The 17,461-nt window shown below is 42.0% G+C and overlaps 2 protein-coding genes across 2 annotated transcripts in view; both read left to right on the top strand.

Annotated features, from left to right (window-relative positions):
• ksr2 (kinase suppressor of ras 2) overlaps positions 1 to 5,189 on the top strand; it is a 73,840-nt gene extending 68,651 nt beyond the window's left edge. Inside the window, exon 22 of the mRNA XM_028995984.1 lies at positions 1,936 to 5,189. Within this exon, the coding sequence (XP_028851817.1) occupies positions 1,936 to 1,942 (7 nt within the window). The 3' untranslated portion in view covers positions 1,943 to 5,189. The remainder of the gene's footprint in view (positions 1 to 1,935) is intronic.
• Positions 5,190 to 16,797: 11,608 nt separating this feature from the next.
• The window catches only part of nos1 (nitric oxide synthase 1 (neuronal)), a 29,460-nt gene continuing 28,796 nt past the window's right edge, over positions 16,798 to 17,461 (top strand). Inside the window, exon 1 of the mRNA XM_028995677.1 lies at positions 16,798 to 16,970. The gene's annotated coding sequence lies outside the window, so the exon portion shown is untranslated. The remainder of the gene's footprint in view (positions 16,971 to 17,461) is intronic.

The raw sequence follows: 17,461 nt of genomic DNA, 5'->3' as shown, positions 1-17,461 counted from the left end.
CAACAATGCTGTGACTGGCTCAGTATTCCCTAAACGGCACTGACTGTCACTGCACCATGCACATACAGAACTGGATAAGAAAACTCCAGCAGCACTTTAAATACAGCGCCAGGGCATCACAACAGAACGTTGTATTCATTTCCCTGCAAACTGCCCGCTGGTCACCGATCCACTGGTTTGTGCAGGAAATCGCAGCAACACCCCAATTAGCTCATTGAGTCATGCCGCTGCCCCACACAGACGCTACCATGCATCCACAAACCATTTCTGGATCGTCAGTAATTGCTGTCTTGGTGGGACATGGTGCAACAGGCAAAAAAAAAATTTTTTAAAAATGCTTGTCGATGTCCCACCAACGCAGGGTTATTTTTGGTTCATCTGATGTTTTGCCACGCTCCTCGGTTTGACGTCCTTTTTAATTCCCTTCATGAACGGTGTCTCTCTCTCTCTCTTTTCCCTCCCCATGTATAATTTCTGTCACCCATTCACGAAATTGTCATACTGATTGAGCTGAGGAAAGGGTGGCATCTCGCAGGTAAACAACCCGCACTTCCCCACCTCACACCTTGCTGGCATAAAGGGAAGTCCAGCTCCGTTCCTCCACTGCAGGGACATGGTTAAGACGGAGAAACTGAATCGCCCTTGTGTGGGAGGACTTTTTTTTCTTCATTTCTGGCCAATTCTGGCACAAATGAGTATCGTGTAAATCAGCAGGATTATGGTGAAAGAAGCTCACATAGTCCAGACATTAGAAAACTGGGGAAGGCAGATGGAGAGCAGATACAGGCGGAAATGGTGTCAGCATCATAGCTTGTTTACATTTCCTGACCTGAAGCTTGGTGATGGCGAGACGTATATGTAAAAATAATAAAAAAAAAACTCAAATGGAGACACCAGTAGCAGACAGGGACATTCAGAAGAAACAAACTTGATGGAGGACAAATGGAACGTGACCCTTTGTTTTCCCTGTGGCATTCCTAAAGTCACTCCATCTGTCTGCAGTCATACAGAAAGCCAGAAACTATGTTGTCCTCCCACACAAAGACGGTCACATGGGAGAGTCTTCTGCTGCAATCACACATCTAGCTACCTGTTGTACATCATCGTGATTAAAATCTGCCCTCTCTTCTGTTTAAAAACTGCTATAAGGAATGTGTTTTGTGTATGTGTGTTTGTGTGTGTGTCTGTGTTATTATGTGATGGTATGAATGGCTCAGCCATTATTAGATTCCACCCGGGAAGGTATGATTTAGTAAAAGTGTGAACATCCTCACTAGGACTATTGTGGCCAAAAAAATATTGAAAACAACAAAAAGCCTTATCAGTTAAAATAATTAAAACCAAAATATATGCTTTATATTCATAGCAGCATGGTGGTAGTAGCCTAGTGGGAAACACACTCGCCTATGAACCAGAAGACCCGGGTTTGAATCCCACTTACTATCATTGTGTCCCTGAGCAAGACACTTAACCCTAAATTGCTCCAGGGGGACTGTCCCTGTAATACTGATTGTAAGTCGCTCTGGATAAGGGCGTCTGATAAATGCTGTAAATGTAAATGTAAATGGTAAAATATCTTAAAACATTCAGAAAGTTGCTTGAGGTATATGAGGTTTAAGGATAAAACGTTACATTTCTTTAATTACACATTTATAAGACATGCGTTACATGGTTATTAACATGGCACTAAGACTGTGGGATTGTGTATGTGTGAGATGTGTGATCCTGTACGCAGTATGTGTGTTTGTGCGTGTGTGTGTGCCTGCGAGACCTTGTCTGCATGGTGTGAGTGTGTAAAAGAGACAAGCTGAGATTGAGACATTCTGTGTGAAGGAGAGTGTGAGTGTGTGTGTGTGTGTGTGTGTGTGTGGTGTTTTCATAAAATTTCAGAGATGTTCCTGCTGACTAAACCTTCTCTGTTTCCTCTTGTTCTAGGCTGTAACAGAGGCAGCCATGAAATGTCTCCCCAACCCTGTCCTTTCCCTCCTCCTCCTCTTCCTCCTCCTCTGTTCTCCTCTCCTGTCCGCTCCTCACTACCACCTGCTTCAGCTTCGGCTCTCTCAGCTACACCCACGCTCACCGGCAGCCATGTGACTCGCCTCTGCGGAGATTCCCTTTCCCAGCAAATGCAGCCCCCCCACCCCGACCCTCGGCTACAGACTCCACCCAACGCCTCTTAAACCACTGGACCTCCTCATGCGATGGTACTGCATCCCCTCACGTCCCAAACCCTGCCTACTCTGCCCTCATGCTTTCATTTTGCTTCATATCACCACAGTGTTGATTTAATGACCGTTTTCACCACGCCGGGTGCTCCAAATGAAATGCTAGAAATGTCTAGCAGCAGAACAATAGATGAGGACATTTGTCCTGTTGTACTGTTGCTTATAAAGGCTTTATTACAGCAGTAAGGGGCATGAATAGAAATATGCCCTATTTCCCTCTTAATCAACACTAAAGTATGCTTGAGCTCTTTCTAAGTATAACCTAGTTAGTTAAGAAGAAACTAGACCCTCTTGTAAATTGGCATTTTATATATCTGCTGCCAAGATTGTTTACATTGCATTGAATCGTGCAATGAGACCGATTGAGATTCATGTCATCATTTTAGTCGGAGGTTTGTTAGCTTTGTTTTTTCCCTTGTAAATCACACTGAGGTGAATGTGGACTTATTTCCACCGAAAAACAAGTGGTTAAATGTGGTGAGAATTCTCTGAATTCTCTTTACCCAAAACTAAAACCGAAATGAACCAGCATAAGCGGAAAAAACATTGCATGCAGGTAGCTGGTTGTAGCCAGTTTGACTGGTGCAATCGTGTGAGAAAATACTTTAAGCAGGTCAAGCCTTTATTTTCGGCGGGGATCTAACCCAACTGGAGCATGACCGAATGAAAAAACAGTTTTGCTGTCAGTCCCATCAATTTCATCACCATCTTTAAGACAGAGGCACCAGGGACTCCCTCCATGCGAGTCAGTTTACAGCTTGAGATAGGAGATTTGTTTTACACATTTTCTATATGAAATGAATCATCAAAAGCTCATTTGGATTCATTTCTCTAAAAATGAGATCTAAAAAAGTGTTTGGTGCATGCAGGGCCCCCTACCTGCCCACCTATTCTCATGCATTTTATACGCCCAGGCATTTTCTCTCAAAGACAAATGATTCATTGATGCTACAGGTTTGAACACAGTGAGAGTTGTATTCACTGACCACACAGTAAACAGCATTTCAGACTGCCTAAGGGGGCAACTCCCTTGTCAAATGAAGAAATGAATCAGCAGGATCACTTAATAAGCCCTATTTACGCCAACAACCTACCTTCAGAAATGCAAAGACTAATTCATAATACCTAGACCTTAATTCAAAAGAAAATGCTCAAAAACTTTTGTAAAGAATGTCTGCAAAGATTGTACTTGCACAAAGCACTGTGGACCAACAAGTTGGGCCTGGCAGTAGCTTTAGGACCTTTGGAATGCTGTAATAAATGTTCAGTCATTTGTCCGTTTTATGGAAGGAAAACACACCAAAAATCTCAAAAACTGGTTTGCAGTTTGTTTTACTGTCATTTCTGCAATGATGGGATACACAAGCGCTTAATTGAAAACCTGCACAATTTGTGGATTAATTTAGGGTGACCAAAGATCCTCAAATTTTTCCAAACATCTGTCACATGATACCTTACCCAAGGACACTTCAGCCAAAGTACCAACCTCCGACTGGCATTTTGTTTGCTGATAAAGCACTACCTGAGTTGTACATTTCAGTGGGAGAAAAGTTGGAAAGTTAACATGTCAGCCACTTCTCCACAACAGCAGATCTGTGGTCCTGCAGAATCTTTGAGCCTTATCTATATTATACTTTTTTTTTTTCAATAAAGGGCTGAACTTTACACAATGATTTCGAGGAAATTTCAAGATATCGAGATTAGATATATATTGTGTATCTAGCTAGTTTGGAACCTTGGCAGTATTAGTTTTTTACGTCCCCTGCCCCAAGTCTTATTTGGATCTAACTTGTTCTGAGTTTGTCAGTCAGGTCTGTCAACTCGGCTTCATGTCAAGTATATGACAAATTACTGACTAAAACCAGATTTTTGAAATGCCTGTAAACATGACAGACTGAAATGAACACACCCGGATAATGTGATTGCTTGTCAAGTTCCCACTGCAGCCACGGATTTTAAACGATTGAAAGAACTGGAAATTAATTACATTTTGGGAAGAATTAATTGCTTTAAACTTCAGCCCAGCCAAATCCCCTCCTCAGTGACACTGCTGGTTGGCTGAGGGTTCACTCTAGATGTAGTCATTTGTTAAAAAATTAACACTTTTATATTGTTCGGATTATTGAAAGGATATTCATCAGATGAGCCAGAAACACCTGGACATGGTGAAATGGATAAGTCATCAGTCAAATAGAACTCAATATATCACTCTCCCTCCCATTCATGCACACTGGGACAGGGACTGTAGTAATTTGGACACATACTGACAGGCAAGAAAAACAATAGCTTGATAGTTAGCCTGGCAACACCTTGTATTCACACTTTCATTTGTATTAATACATAAAACGTACTGCGACACACTGAGACATTTTAATCACATCCCCTGTTCTCAGTATTATTTGGGTTTATTGTGCAATAAAAACACAGCTCTAAAACATCCAGAAGCTGCTTTCTTGTGTCCTCCAGTCGGCTCATCTAAGAAAATGCCATGAAAGAATGACAAAGAGAGTCTTCCAATGAGAGAAAAACAGGTAACAAAATTTTAAAAAAATTATAAACTCTTCACAGGACACGGGGTCCATGTTTTCAGGTGTTTAATGTCCCTTAACTCCCCAGATGATCCTCTTATGTTGCTATGTTTTCTGCATTTTCATCATCATCATCATCATCATCATCATCATCATTTTCAACATCATACAGATTGCTCTGAATGCATTATGAGAATACAAAAAAACATGCAATGTGCAAAAACCAATGATGGAGCTACATTTGTACAATTGTACAGAAATATTTATAGAGATTTTCTACTCTTGTACACTGTATTTATGATTTCAGCTGTTCCATTGAATGTCAGCTCCTGAACACCACAGGCCTTGTTACTAAGTTTGTGTTTTTTGCTGTGAAGCTTTTGGTCTGGTCCTACAAAAAAAAGAGAATTCAATAAAGACCTATTTATTAAGCCTGTATTTCGTGTGAGTATGGTTTGATCTTTTGCTAAATTCCATGCATTTTGCTTGCAGCTATACAACTAATGCAACACTAGGGCATTCACAAAACGGACACAGTGTTCAGCACGACAACTTCCCAGGAACATCTGTTACATTCTGCCAGTAATGAATATGAAAATGACATACTGGGCACATTTGTGTCCCTCGGTTCACATGCCTCTCCCTCTCAGAATAGCTGACAAGGGCCACCAGCCATCTTGCTGGAAAACATACGTGTTGACTTTGCTACAGCGATGGGTCTAAAAAAATATGAGTTTGCATCCAGTGTCAGTTAATGAAAGCAGATTTGTGACAGTTGCGCCGATCAAATAATATTTTGACCTCATAAATTGGCCTTCATGTTTGCCTCGTAGTAGAGAACATTCAGAATGGCTCAAAGTAGTCGTAGAAAATCGATCTACCTTCCATAACAATAAGCAAACAATTACGTGCTGCAGAATGCTGTGTTTTGAGCAGAGTCTGAATCCTTCGACGGAACCGAACGTAACGGGTGTAGGTAAGCAGCAGCCTGAGATATGAAGAGTGCCTGCGAGACGTGCGATGACTCACACCTTGCCCCGAGACATTATTAACATTACAAATTTCCTTTCTCCGACTGATATTGAAGCTTAATTTTAGATTTAAAAATTAATTTCATACCCCTCCCCTTGATGGTGGACCAAGGCTTTATTTGGTCTTGTTTCTGAGCGTGACAGGTGGTGGTTGGGCACGTTGATATTTATTCGCTCAACCCCATCCAAGTCGGCAAATGGTGACAGGAATCATTTGACTGATTGTAACACACCAACTAATAAAGGTCATGTCTGAGGAAAAAAAAAAAAAAACGGAAAGTCAGGTGTGTATTAACGCAGCAGTGTCACGTCTCACAATGAAGAAAAACAGATGTTCCGCTGAGCGGAAAAAATACTCCGTTTAGGTGTCACTCCCTGACTTACATTCTTCAAATACTGTCATTGAGCTGTTGAGCTGTTTTTTTCAGCGTTTCCAGGTGCATGGAACAGAACCTACAAATTTGACCAGAAAATGATTGATGATAACACACCTCAACGTAGGCAGGTTTTAAGATGCGAAAAACAAGTCAGTAACGCAGGTGCAAAACTATACAAGCACACTGTGAACACATGCATTTATGTTACTGATTATTTAAGATATTAAATATATAGAAGATGCCAGATCACATCAATGTTTTTTATATTGACAACAGGATTGTGTTGTGATGGAACAAATTACAAAAGATGAGATAAAATAGCATGGCTGAATGTGAGTCTTTTATCTTCACATTCCATTTACAGGTTCATTATCTAGAGCTGCAGTTTTGAGCTCTGGAGGCATTCATCAATACTCCTGGTTTGGACCTGGATGCTACTGAGATCTGATTTATGCAAGACATAATGATCCTCACAGCACATGACACGGCTGACCTTTATAGGAAAGGAGAAGTCTGTCGCATTATTCTTATAAGAGTGCTTTCGACAAGGCTCAGCGATTAAATTAGAATTATTTAGTCTTTCTATGATATGTTAAAATAAGGAACAAGTTTTGATGAATGCTCAAACTGAGCAAAATATTACTTGCTCTCAGGATATTGCTCTCAAATGAAAGCTTTCTTTTAACTTACCTTCAGAGCAGCAGCAATTCCATAATGAAATCTATTTTTCAGCAATAACGCTGAATGAGTGAGCGCTATCAGCACCGGTAGCCAAGTTTAGTATATCAGGACATCATTGCCAATATTCGAATAAACTGCAACTATTTCACAGTAGAACAGCCAATGTGTATTACTGGCTGTTGCTATGATAAAATCTTCAGAAAAACTAATAGCTTTTACGAAAAAGCTGTACTGGGAAGCAACATCATTCAGGCAGCAACTTGTCACATGACCTGGTACATAATGCTGAATGATTTTAAGTCATGCGCCCTGATATTGTGAGAGATTGTCACTTCCAGGATTCCACTTAACCAATAAAAAAAGCCAGACCGGAACTAACTGTAAAATGATAGAACCTTTATAATTAGTTGTCAATTACTTTAATAACCATTCATTAAAAACTGTGATATTTGCAGGATTTAAGCATTTAATCATTATTCATTGTTTATTATGGGAGCTAAATCAATGCTGGCTGCACTTTTGTCTTCCTGCTGCATTGATTATTTTTCTCAGCTACAGTAATTGTTGCTCCTTACTGCGGAGAAAATGAGTACTCCTGAGATTCCGGGGCCATGTTCAATACAACCTTTAAGCCAGATTAGTGCTGCATAACAAAATACACAAGGTGCATTTATTAGCGCATGAATAAAAGGATTCTGCAGGGTTTTTTTTTTTTTTGCACATTTTGCAATCAGTTGTGAAATATCACTTTGATTTCCTTTTGTCGAATGACAGGCACACTCATGCAGACACATATTGACATTGTCAATGAAAACAATGCAGAATATAAATGTAGCTCCAGATTTTAGATGGTGCTGTCCTTGTAGCGCAGGCACTGGAATGGACGTCCGTGACCTGTGACGTCCGGAAACAAGTGCAAAGCCCTCAGAACCATGTGAGGAGGTCAAAGGTGGTTGCCAGGAAAAAAAAAAACACGATGGTGCAACAAATGGCCGCAAGAGTCACACAACAAAAGAGTCCAGAACCATGGGCATCACACACAACAGTCCATCAGAGACTGTTTGTCTTTTTATGTGTTTTGCTGAGCATCATTTCACTCCTGCCATGTTGAGACTAGACTTATAATTTTTAAGATGAAAAATAATAACATCAGAACCTTTTGATGTTTTAAATTCCACGCTGATTAGTCGTTTGGTGGCAAGGTTCCTGATCTATTTTGCATTTTGGCACATGCATTACCAGGAACAGTGTGAAGTTCATGGGAGACCTAATGATAAGAAGATGCCATACCCTGAAGCATCTGCTTTTGAAGAAAGTATCTGTATCACTGATTCAGGTGAACTTTTGACGTAAACATTTCTTGAAATCCCCGAAGGTCTGTCAACATAAATCAGGAATCGATGGTGACTTGGACATAATTGTCAGCTGACTGGCATTTGGTCTTCTCGGTCCTTACGAAGTCTGTATGTGCCAGCAGTGAGCATATGGTTGATGAATTACATGTGCCCTTTCCACATCTGTCCAAACATCTGGTGGGGAACTGTTGGACTGGTATTTCATGACAAGCTACGTGGTTATTTACAGATTTAACATAATTTACAGTCTTTTTCGAGAGTAAAAGTTGTCACAGAGTGTTGCACCCAATGTTCTCAGTTATTCACGTTTGTTTCTGATATCTTTTAGAGAAATAAAAGGAGGCGAATATAACTCATTTTTGTACCAAATGCAGAAGTTCCTCATTGGTCAGGGCAAGTTCTAGCACTGGCGTTGCCCAATAAAGGGTTTAAATGTACCATGCTAGGTGTTGGGGCCAGTGGGTGGCCTAGCGGTTAAGGAAGTGGCCCCGTAATCAGAAGGTTGCCGGTTCAAATCCCGATCCGCCAAGGTGCCACTGAGGTGCCACTGAGCAAAGCACCGTCCCCACACACTGCTACCCGGGCGCCTGTCATGGCTGCCCACTGCTCACTCAGGGTGATTGGTTAAATGCAGAGGACAAATTTCACTGTGTGCACCGTGTGCTGTGCTGCTGTGTATCACATGTGACAATCACTTCACTTGTGCTATATACAGACTTGATCGATAGCGTATGGTCTAAAGCATCCTCCAGATTCACATAAATAAATTGTTCATACTTTAGTTTACCAATTTTCAGGATAATTATAAATAAAGTGAAGTGATTGTGATACACAGCAGCACAGCACACGGTGCACACAGTGAAATGTGTCCTCTGCATTTAACCCATCACCCTTGGTGAACAGTGGACAGTCATGACAGGAGCCCGGGGAGCAGTGTGTGGGGATGGTGCTTTGCTCAGTTGCACCTCAGTGGCACCTTGGCGAATTGGGATTCGAACCGGCAACCTTATGCCACGTCCTTAACCACTAGGCCACCACAGCCCCATTAAGACTTCCATGATGGTATTAAGTGTGGTGTAACATAAATGTAAAGTTTGGCCTCTCTGCCTGCCTTTAGTCATTTGCATCCTCTTTGTTTGTATGGGACATAGACAGGTGGTAGTAGTCTAGTGGGTAACACACTCGCCTATGAACCAAAGACCCAGGTTCAAACCCCACCTACTACCATTGTATCCCTGAGCAAGACAGTTAACTCCAGGAAAACTGTCCCTGTAACTACTGATTGTAAGCTGATAGCGGAAATAGTACAATAATACAAAATTCACATTGATTTTCTGCAGATCCAGAGAAGGACCCGGTCTCCTGAAATGAGAGTGAAGCAGCACTTTGCAGAGGACAGCAGCAGATAGCAGCCCGGTTCACATTATATGCATTAACCACTACACCATCTCCAGAACTGGCTTGATGGAGAAGCCAATGGCTCCTCTTCATACCCAGTAACCACACTGGCTCCTCTTCATACCCAGTTTCCACTTCCAGAAATGTATCAGTGCCCAGAATTGTAGCCATGCAACTCATGCAAAATGAAGCAGAGTGAATGACGAACATGACATTTTTGGGAAACTCACCAGCAGCTCCCAGCACTTTTTTTTTTAAGTGAAAGTGGAATAAATACATTTTATAGTGGGATCAGAAACTCAGGGGATTGTGGGAGGTCAGGGGCGGATTTGAATAACAGAAATGAAGGAAATGAATGCCATGCGTTTCCACCCCGGCGTTTCTCGCCAGTGCAACAGGATGCATTTCTGAAGCCTGTAGGAAGTCTGAAATGTGAGTGATGTTGTCATGGATTTACCCTTTGCTACCATTACACCAGTATAAATATTTGCAGTGCTATGGCATCAGTGTATATAGAGTGTAAATAATGCTTGTACATGTTTAGATTTTATCTGTGGCAGAATTCAATTTAATTACTTAAGATGCTGTGTTAATGGTCAGTTGGGACCACTGGTTCTGAAGTTAAAGGTCAAACTGAGCTGTGTGTATTGGTCCTTGTCTGCCCCTTGTTTCCTCTTGTTAGTCCTCATGTTTGTGAGCCTTTGTGTGTGTTTTTCATGCTTTGACCTGGCTCATTTGCCAGGTTCCCATTTCTTTGGGATTTTCTGGCTGCAATTGTTTCTCATTTTGGACTATTTTCCTGATTGAATAATATACATATATGCTGTCCACCTAGAAGCATCCTTCGCCTCACCTTTTTAAGACCCGTCTTCTGTTCTGCAGCACAACAGTCCAACACAACCAGTCTAAAATACCATGACACACTTATTCTGCCATTATAAAAAGAGGAAAAAAATAATAAAAATTCAAACGCGCCCCATGGGAAAGACAAGCCACAGGACTATTTTACAGCAGAACAGAATCCTTTCAATTATTTATGAAAGTTTCATAATGCATACCATATTATGTTTAACTATCATGTGACATGCTGCAGACAACTTTAATTGAGGGTAAAAGGTATGTAAGTGTTTGCATGGAGGGAGCCAGTTGCCACGGTAGGAGGCTTTGAGCAGCGTAGGAGGCAGAGACAAAGATGTGTTTCACTGCTGAGAATGATTTTACAGCTCTGAGGGTTTTCAAAGAACCATGAAACAGCTTAAAACACAAAAACAATGCCAAAGGAAAACAAAAGAAAACAATAAAAGAGAACAACAATGCGAAAGACACACATAGAAAAACGAAACTTTTCAAACTTTGCAACGTGGACAAGCTCTGCAGAGCCTGACAGCATCCCTGAAGAGACATGCCACATAAAACAAGCAGTGTAATATTCATGACTGACATTGTGCATTGGAAGGTAAATATTTAAATCATTTTTTTGGATGCATGATCATATTTTTGCTTGCAGTAAAGAAAATTGGTTACACGTAGTGCATTTATGCAGTTGTTTTCCCAGAGATTTAGCCTCTCACAGACATGGGTATAAAATCGGTTGTAAAAAAGGTGCGCAATCACTCACTCACTCACTCACTCACTCACCGCTTAGTCCTGTTACTGAGGGTCACGGCTGCCAGAGTCCATCCCAAGACACTGGATGTGGGGTGTAGACTCACTCAGGGTGGGGTGTCGGCCCACCACAGGGTTCACACACACACACACACACACACACACACACCAACAGTCAGTTCAGAGTTGCAAATTCACCTGGCGTACATACCTTCGGTGGGACAAAACCGGAGACCCTGGAAAAAACCTGTGCCCACACGGGGAAATCGTGCAAACTCACACACACAAGGTCTGAGATGGGATTCAAACTCACAACCGTGGAGGTGTGAGGCCACGTTGTTCACAGCTGTGCCACCGTGCGCATGTAGGGCTATCGGCTAATAAGAAACTCTGGTAATAAAAGGAGGGATTTGAACCTGGGACTTTGTGGGGTCGTAGTGTCATGTCAGGAACCTCAGGCCTAATTCGCTTGTGCCTCATCATTCCTATTTTAATTCATTTTTTACAGAAGTCACCTATCTTTTCTTAAGCAATGTTCTTGTTTTCCTCTATTTTTTCCCCTGTGTGAAATCCTATATGTATGGTTTTGTCTGAGGTGCTGGTGGTCTGATTATTTTCTATCCTGACTTCGCCTCCATTCTCCGTGCCGCGCCTTTCTGCTGCGCCTACATTTTGACGTCGAAGATAGATACACGGTTCCTGCACATCACATCAATTCATTTTATCAAATGGGATGGATAACTTACCACCGGCATTAGCCTCCACCCGGCCATGCATTTTATCTTCGGCGTATGTTTTCTTCTTCAGCGTGACGAGGTACAGATCTGCTTCGGTTCCGTCTCTGAGATTGAGCAGGGCCAGATTAAAGGGCATTTGATTTTAGAGGTGAAGGAGCAGCATTACTGATTAGATTGATTTGTGACATCAAATGGATGCACCATCACAAGATCCTGCAGTTCCAAACAGATCAGATCATTATGAAGGCAGAAATAATAATTTTAGAGGCCAAAGGGGGCATTTTTATATTGTAAGGATTTGTTTGAAATTACTTTGGCTAGTTTAATTATTAATTGTTCATCCTTTGGTCTTATTTTCAGATATAGTTTTAGAATTTGAAGGTTTAAATATGTTTTGAAAATGCTCTCTTGAGAATGTCTTGTTATTATTTTTTATTATATTTTTTTATCATATACAGTACAGGCCAAAAGTTTGGACACACCTTCTCATTCAATGTGTTTTCTTTATTTTCATGACCATTTACATTGGTAGATTCTCACTGAAGGCATCAAAACTATGAATGAACACATGTGGAGTTATGTACTTAACAAAAAGTGGAGACCTGGTCTCCACAGTCACCGGACCTGAACCCAATCGAGATGGTTTGGGGTGAGCTGGACAACAGAGTGAAGGCAAAGGGGCCAACAAGTGCTAAACACCTCTGGGAACTCCTTCAAGACTGTTGGAAAACCATTTCAGGTGACGACCTCTTGAAGCTCATCGAGAGAATGCCAAGAGTGTGCAAAGCAGTAATCAGAGCAAAGAAACTAGAATATAAAACATGTTTCAGTTATTTCACCACTTTTTGTTAAGTACATAACTCCACATGTGTTCATTCATAGTTTTGATGCCTTCAGTGAGTAAATGGTCATGAAAATAAAGAAAACACATTGAATTTGGCCTGTATATTTAAACAATCAATAACAGTGGTTAGAGAGGCACCCTGTGTATTTTTCCCTTGGGCCTCAATATAGGCTCAACAGGTTTAAAGAATCCTGAATGGAATTGGCTCAAGGGTCCCTTGCTTTTCCTGGAAAAGTGACCCTGTGTGGAGGCCACATTTCCAAAGGACTCTCTGTCATTAGCTGCCACTTTGTCAACCGCACCGAATGACTGGCAGCTGATTTACCAGCTCCACTATTATTATTATAATTACTCCGTTATGATCCCATCAGCGTGGAAATCATTTTGTAACTTTACAAAGAGACTTTCAGCTTGACAGGCCCGTTAACCGCGGCGTCCTCTCTTGGTAATTTGCATTCAGTTTGATAGCTAAGAGCAAATGCCTCCCATTCGCCTTGAGGATCCCATCTTCACTCGATGACAGACAGATGAGATTAGTGCCACTCGCTTTTCTCCTGTGGCCATCAGGGCCCTGGAGGTAGGAATGAATTGGATCCAGTTTTGTGCAGTTTTGTGAATGTTTGTGCCATCATTGCCCTAATGAGAGAAACATGATTTCACACACACACACACATACACACACACACACAGCATGTGTATCCTGTTTGATTACCCCCATCAGCACAAAATCACAGCCTATCTATAACTAATGCAAGGACTTATTCTCTTTGAGCATCGCTAATTTTTTGACTTGGCATGTCATGTGTTAAAGTTACTAAAACGAGCAGAATTACAATATTCATGGAAACTTTTGGAAAAGAGGTCCACGTTTCTACAAATGTGTTCTTGCTCTCCTGGGCAATAGCAGCATCCACCCCCCATCGAGCACATTAAAACACCGCCACCAATCACTAGTGGATCAACACGTAGAACACAAAGTAAAAAATACCTGGGTGATTGTTATTTTTTTTATTATTTCAGTATTTAAAACGGAAGTGAACAGAGAGTGTACCATCTGCAGTGTCTGAAACAGAACTTGATTTGGGGGTGTTAACACACTCGCCTATAAACCAGAAACCACAAAGTCACACGTATAAAGCCCCACTTACTCCCATTGCGTTCCTGAGCAGGACATTTAACCCTGAGTGTCTCCAGGGCACTGACCCTGTCCCTGATTGTAAGTCACTCTGGTTAAGGGCGTTGGCCAAATGTCGTAAATTTTAGTTTACACATAAATGGTCAGAATCTGGCAACATGGTTGCTGGTGTGAAAGGGTTTTTAAGGTTAGTTGTCAGATGTTATTTGTAAATGGCGTTCAGTGGCTGAAAGTGTCGTGATTGGTGGAATTTCTGGACGCAGATGATCTGGATATGCTCGTGGTGTCAGGACTATGGAGTTTTTATTGGCACTTTGATGTAAAGGCAATTCTTTTGACTTCAGCCATTTAGGGATACACATGAAAGCTCATGTCCTGAGTGATGAAATAAAGTTGCAGCTAACAACAGAGGGTTGGTTTGGTAAAATCAAAAGATGAAAGATTGCTTTTTCAAAGCTCACAGCTCTGCATTATACACAATCAAGTTTCAATTATGTGTTCAGTTTAATGTTGTTTTTTAAAGCATTGTATTGCATGATATTCATGTTATTTTGCTTGAATTGAATGAGGGAAGGTTTGGAAGATGAAGATGTTTTCTAATAACAGTGTGGGTACATTGTTCCTTACTGGCAATATTTGCAAGTTAGTACAAAGAAAACAATGCAAGTGTTACATTTACATTTAATTGGCATTCATTTTGTGCATTTACCATTTCATTAAAATGATGGTTGTGTCCTGCTGAAATAGCCGTAGTGATGTGGTGATTAATTAATGCAATTTCTATACAGTACTAATAATAAAATCCCTATGGCTGAAAACCTGGAAAATCCATGAATCCCAGAGGTTCACCAATACCAAGGTTCCAGCAAAGGCTTTCTTGTTTAAACATGGAATAACCAAGTCTCTCCTTGAATGGCTGCCCCCAAAACACCACACACACACACACACACACATATACATACAGTACATATCTTCAATTTGCTTTTCGTTTCAAAGTGAATCTATAATTTCCGTTAGCATGTTTTGCCCCAAAAGGGTCAGCCGAAATCTAATCTTCGTGTCCAGTGAGAAAGCCAGATGAGCGCGTGTTGAGACGACATTGTGTCATAGTGCGGCCGGATTTAAGATTTAAGGCAGATTTAAAACACAAGGGCCAATCACCATAGCATCCTTTGGTACAAAGTACAGTACATAATTGGGGAAACAAGCATAACACCGTGTCCGTATGAAAAATACACATACACAAATGTGCGCTGTTGTAGATCTGTACTAACAGCTACAATGTGCAGTAAAGATTAGTGATTACTGCTAATCCCCATGTCAGTACTCAACAAGTAAACCGGTCCCAGGCTTCCGTCACTTGTTACTGCTGACAGAAAATAAAGCGGCTACCTGCATCCGTACTTATTTTCAGGATACGTGTTTCTGTTTCGCGGCCATATTTACACCCTCGCTTGCTTGGAATAGGAGTACAGACGTGTCTGCTTACACAAACACACAGGGCTGTACATGCTGGCACATGTATGTACACACACACACACACACACATACACACTGTCTCCCTAGCTCTCTCTCTCTCTCTCTCTGTCACCATTGCAGATGTACACACACACACACACACACACAATCACTTATTTCCTGGTAACCAAAAGGGGTGAAAGTATAAAAAGTAGCAGATGTAATTTTAGTCGAAGGCCTGAGCTCAGCACTGGGCTAAGAGGGTTTTTCTGCAGTGATCTGCAGTGCATGTCTTTATTAGAGGGCAGATGGTACCACTCAAGCAGGAAGTGTTTGACATAATGACACGGCCAGGCCAGCAGCCTCTCCGCGTCACCGCCGAAATCTCCAGCGCACGACTTCTGCTGCCTTTGTCTCTGTTGACCCTGTTCTCCTCACATCTGCGGAATTCTCTCGTACGGCTACTTCGTCGCGGGCCCAAGGGCAAAGGCCGACAGCAAGCCGCCATTTGAAGTCGAGATGTGATGATGCCTCTGCACGAAGGTCTTCCCATCAACCCTAAATTACAGGCTGCAGACAACACGGGACATTCCAATATTCTGCTGATTTCATTTTAAAAGTAAATGGATAAAAGGCATTTTAATTTAGTCATTAATCTCGCGTTCATGAAGCCCGCACAAGTTCCATAGCGACGATTATTATCTATCGCTGTCTTAATGAAGTCATAACGGGACGGAAGATAAAGTGCATGCAACACAGGGGAGGATTTTTATTTTATCTTTTGGAACGTTGGGAGCGAAGGCTGCTGTTCAGAAGTCTTGAATGAAGGTGCCAACAGGCTCTCTGTACGCCTGGTGGGAATGTCACCACTGAAAAAAACAGAGAGGACAGGTTTCGGTGTTGCCAGATTCAGCAACAAGTCGATATTTTCAATGTGAGAAAAAAAAGTGACACTTATAGTGACACTCGAACAACAACAAAAAAAAAAGGGCCGGCTGGGGAGACGCAGTCTGCTTTTCCGTAAATCCTGGAGACAAATCTTGATGCGAGATTAGGGCAGCAGTGCTGTGAAAACAGGGTCTCAGACACGCACCCACTGCATCCCATAATGCAATGTTACAATACACGCTTAATTGAACGCACATAATTTGTTGAAGTAGACCCCCCCCCCCCCCCCCTTTAATCCAATTAATTAGCCTCAACTTTTGGTGTTTATGCTGTGACTGACAGTGGGAATTAGCGTCTGAGCCGCACTTTGCGCACATTATAAAGAGTGGGCCGAGTCGCTTAATATTGCGCAGCGGCGTTTTATGGGAATTATGGGAATTACGTAACGAGGTACGCCTACGCGACACCTCCGGTGATACGGCCGACTTCTGCATCCCGAATAAAGAGTTTGGTGGGGGGGTGGGGGAGGGGGATGGGCAGCTAATGATTATTAATCGATGGCAGCGTTAGGCGGCGGTGGCGGTGGCGGCGGTCGCGGGGCCGTGCGTCAGGAATCCGCCGGTGACGGGAATAAATGCCGCGCCGGCGCCAGTCTGCGCACACGCAGCGGAGAGGGAGGAGAGAGGGAATAACTTCGCTTCGTCGCAGGTCAGATGCTGCCTCTCGCTCCTCTTAAACTTTCTTTCTTTCTTTCTTTTTTTTTTTTTTTTTTTAATATGGTGTCTCCAGAGCAACTTCCGCGCAGGAGTGCACTTCCGACGAACTTAAAACGCGTCTTTCTCTTTTTCTCTGGGCGCGCCTTCTGCGATTTTGGAAAGCTTTTTTTTTTTTTTTTTTACGCACGGCAACCGTTCGGACGCGCGGGACCGTTTTCCACGCGTGGGGAGCTGAGGTGCGCCGGAGGTGCGACGAGACGCGAAGATTTTCTCCTTCTCCTGTTGCGCATTCGCTGCCCGTCTGTGTGAACATATGTTTCGTTGCGCGGGTAGGCGCGTCTGCTGGAGATGATTTCTTATAATAATAATAATAATAATAATAATAATAATAACCACCAACACAATAATTAGTCGTTTTCATTCGTACTTTGCGACGAAAAAAAAAAACATTTAGACCTGAATAAATTGATTACGTATGCGAGA

The sequence above is a fragment of the Denticeps clupeoides genome, chromosome 11 (genome assembly GCF_900700375.1).
Source record: "Denticeps clupeoides chromosome 11, fDenClu1.1, whole genome shotgun sequence".
NCBI lineage: Eukaryota > Metazoa > Chordata > Actinopteri > Clupeiformes > Denticipitidae > Denticeps > Denticeps clupeoides.
Note: the sequence above shows the minus strand (reverse complement) of the source record. Positions and strands in the feature narration are given on the sequence as shown.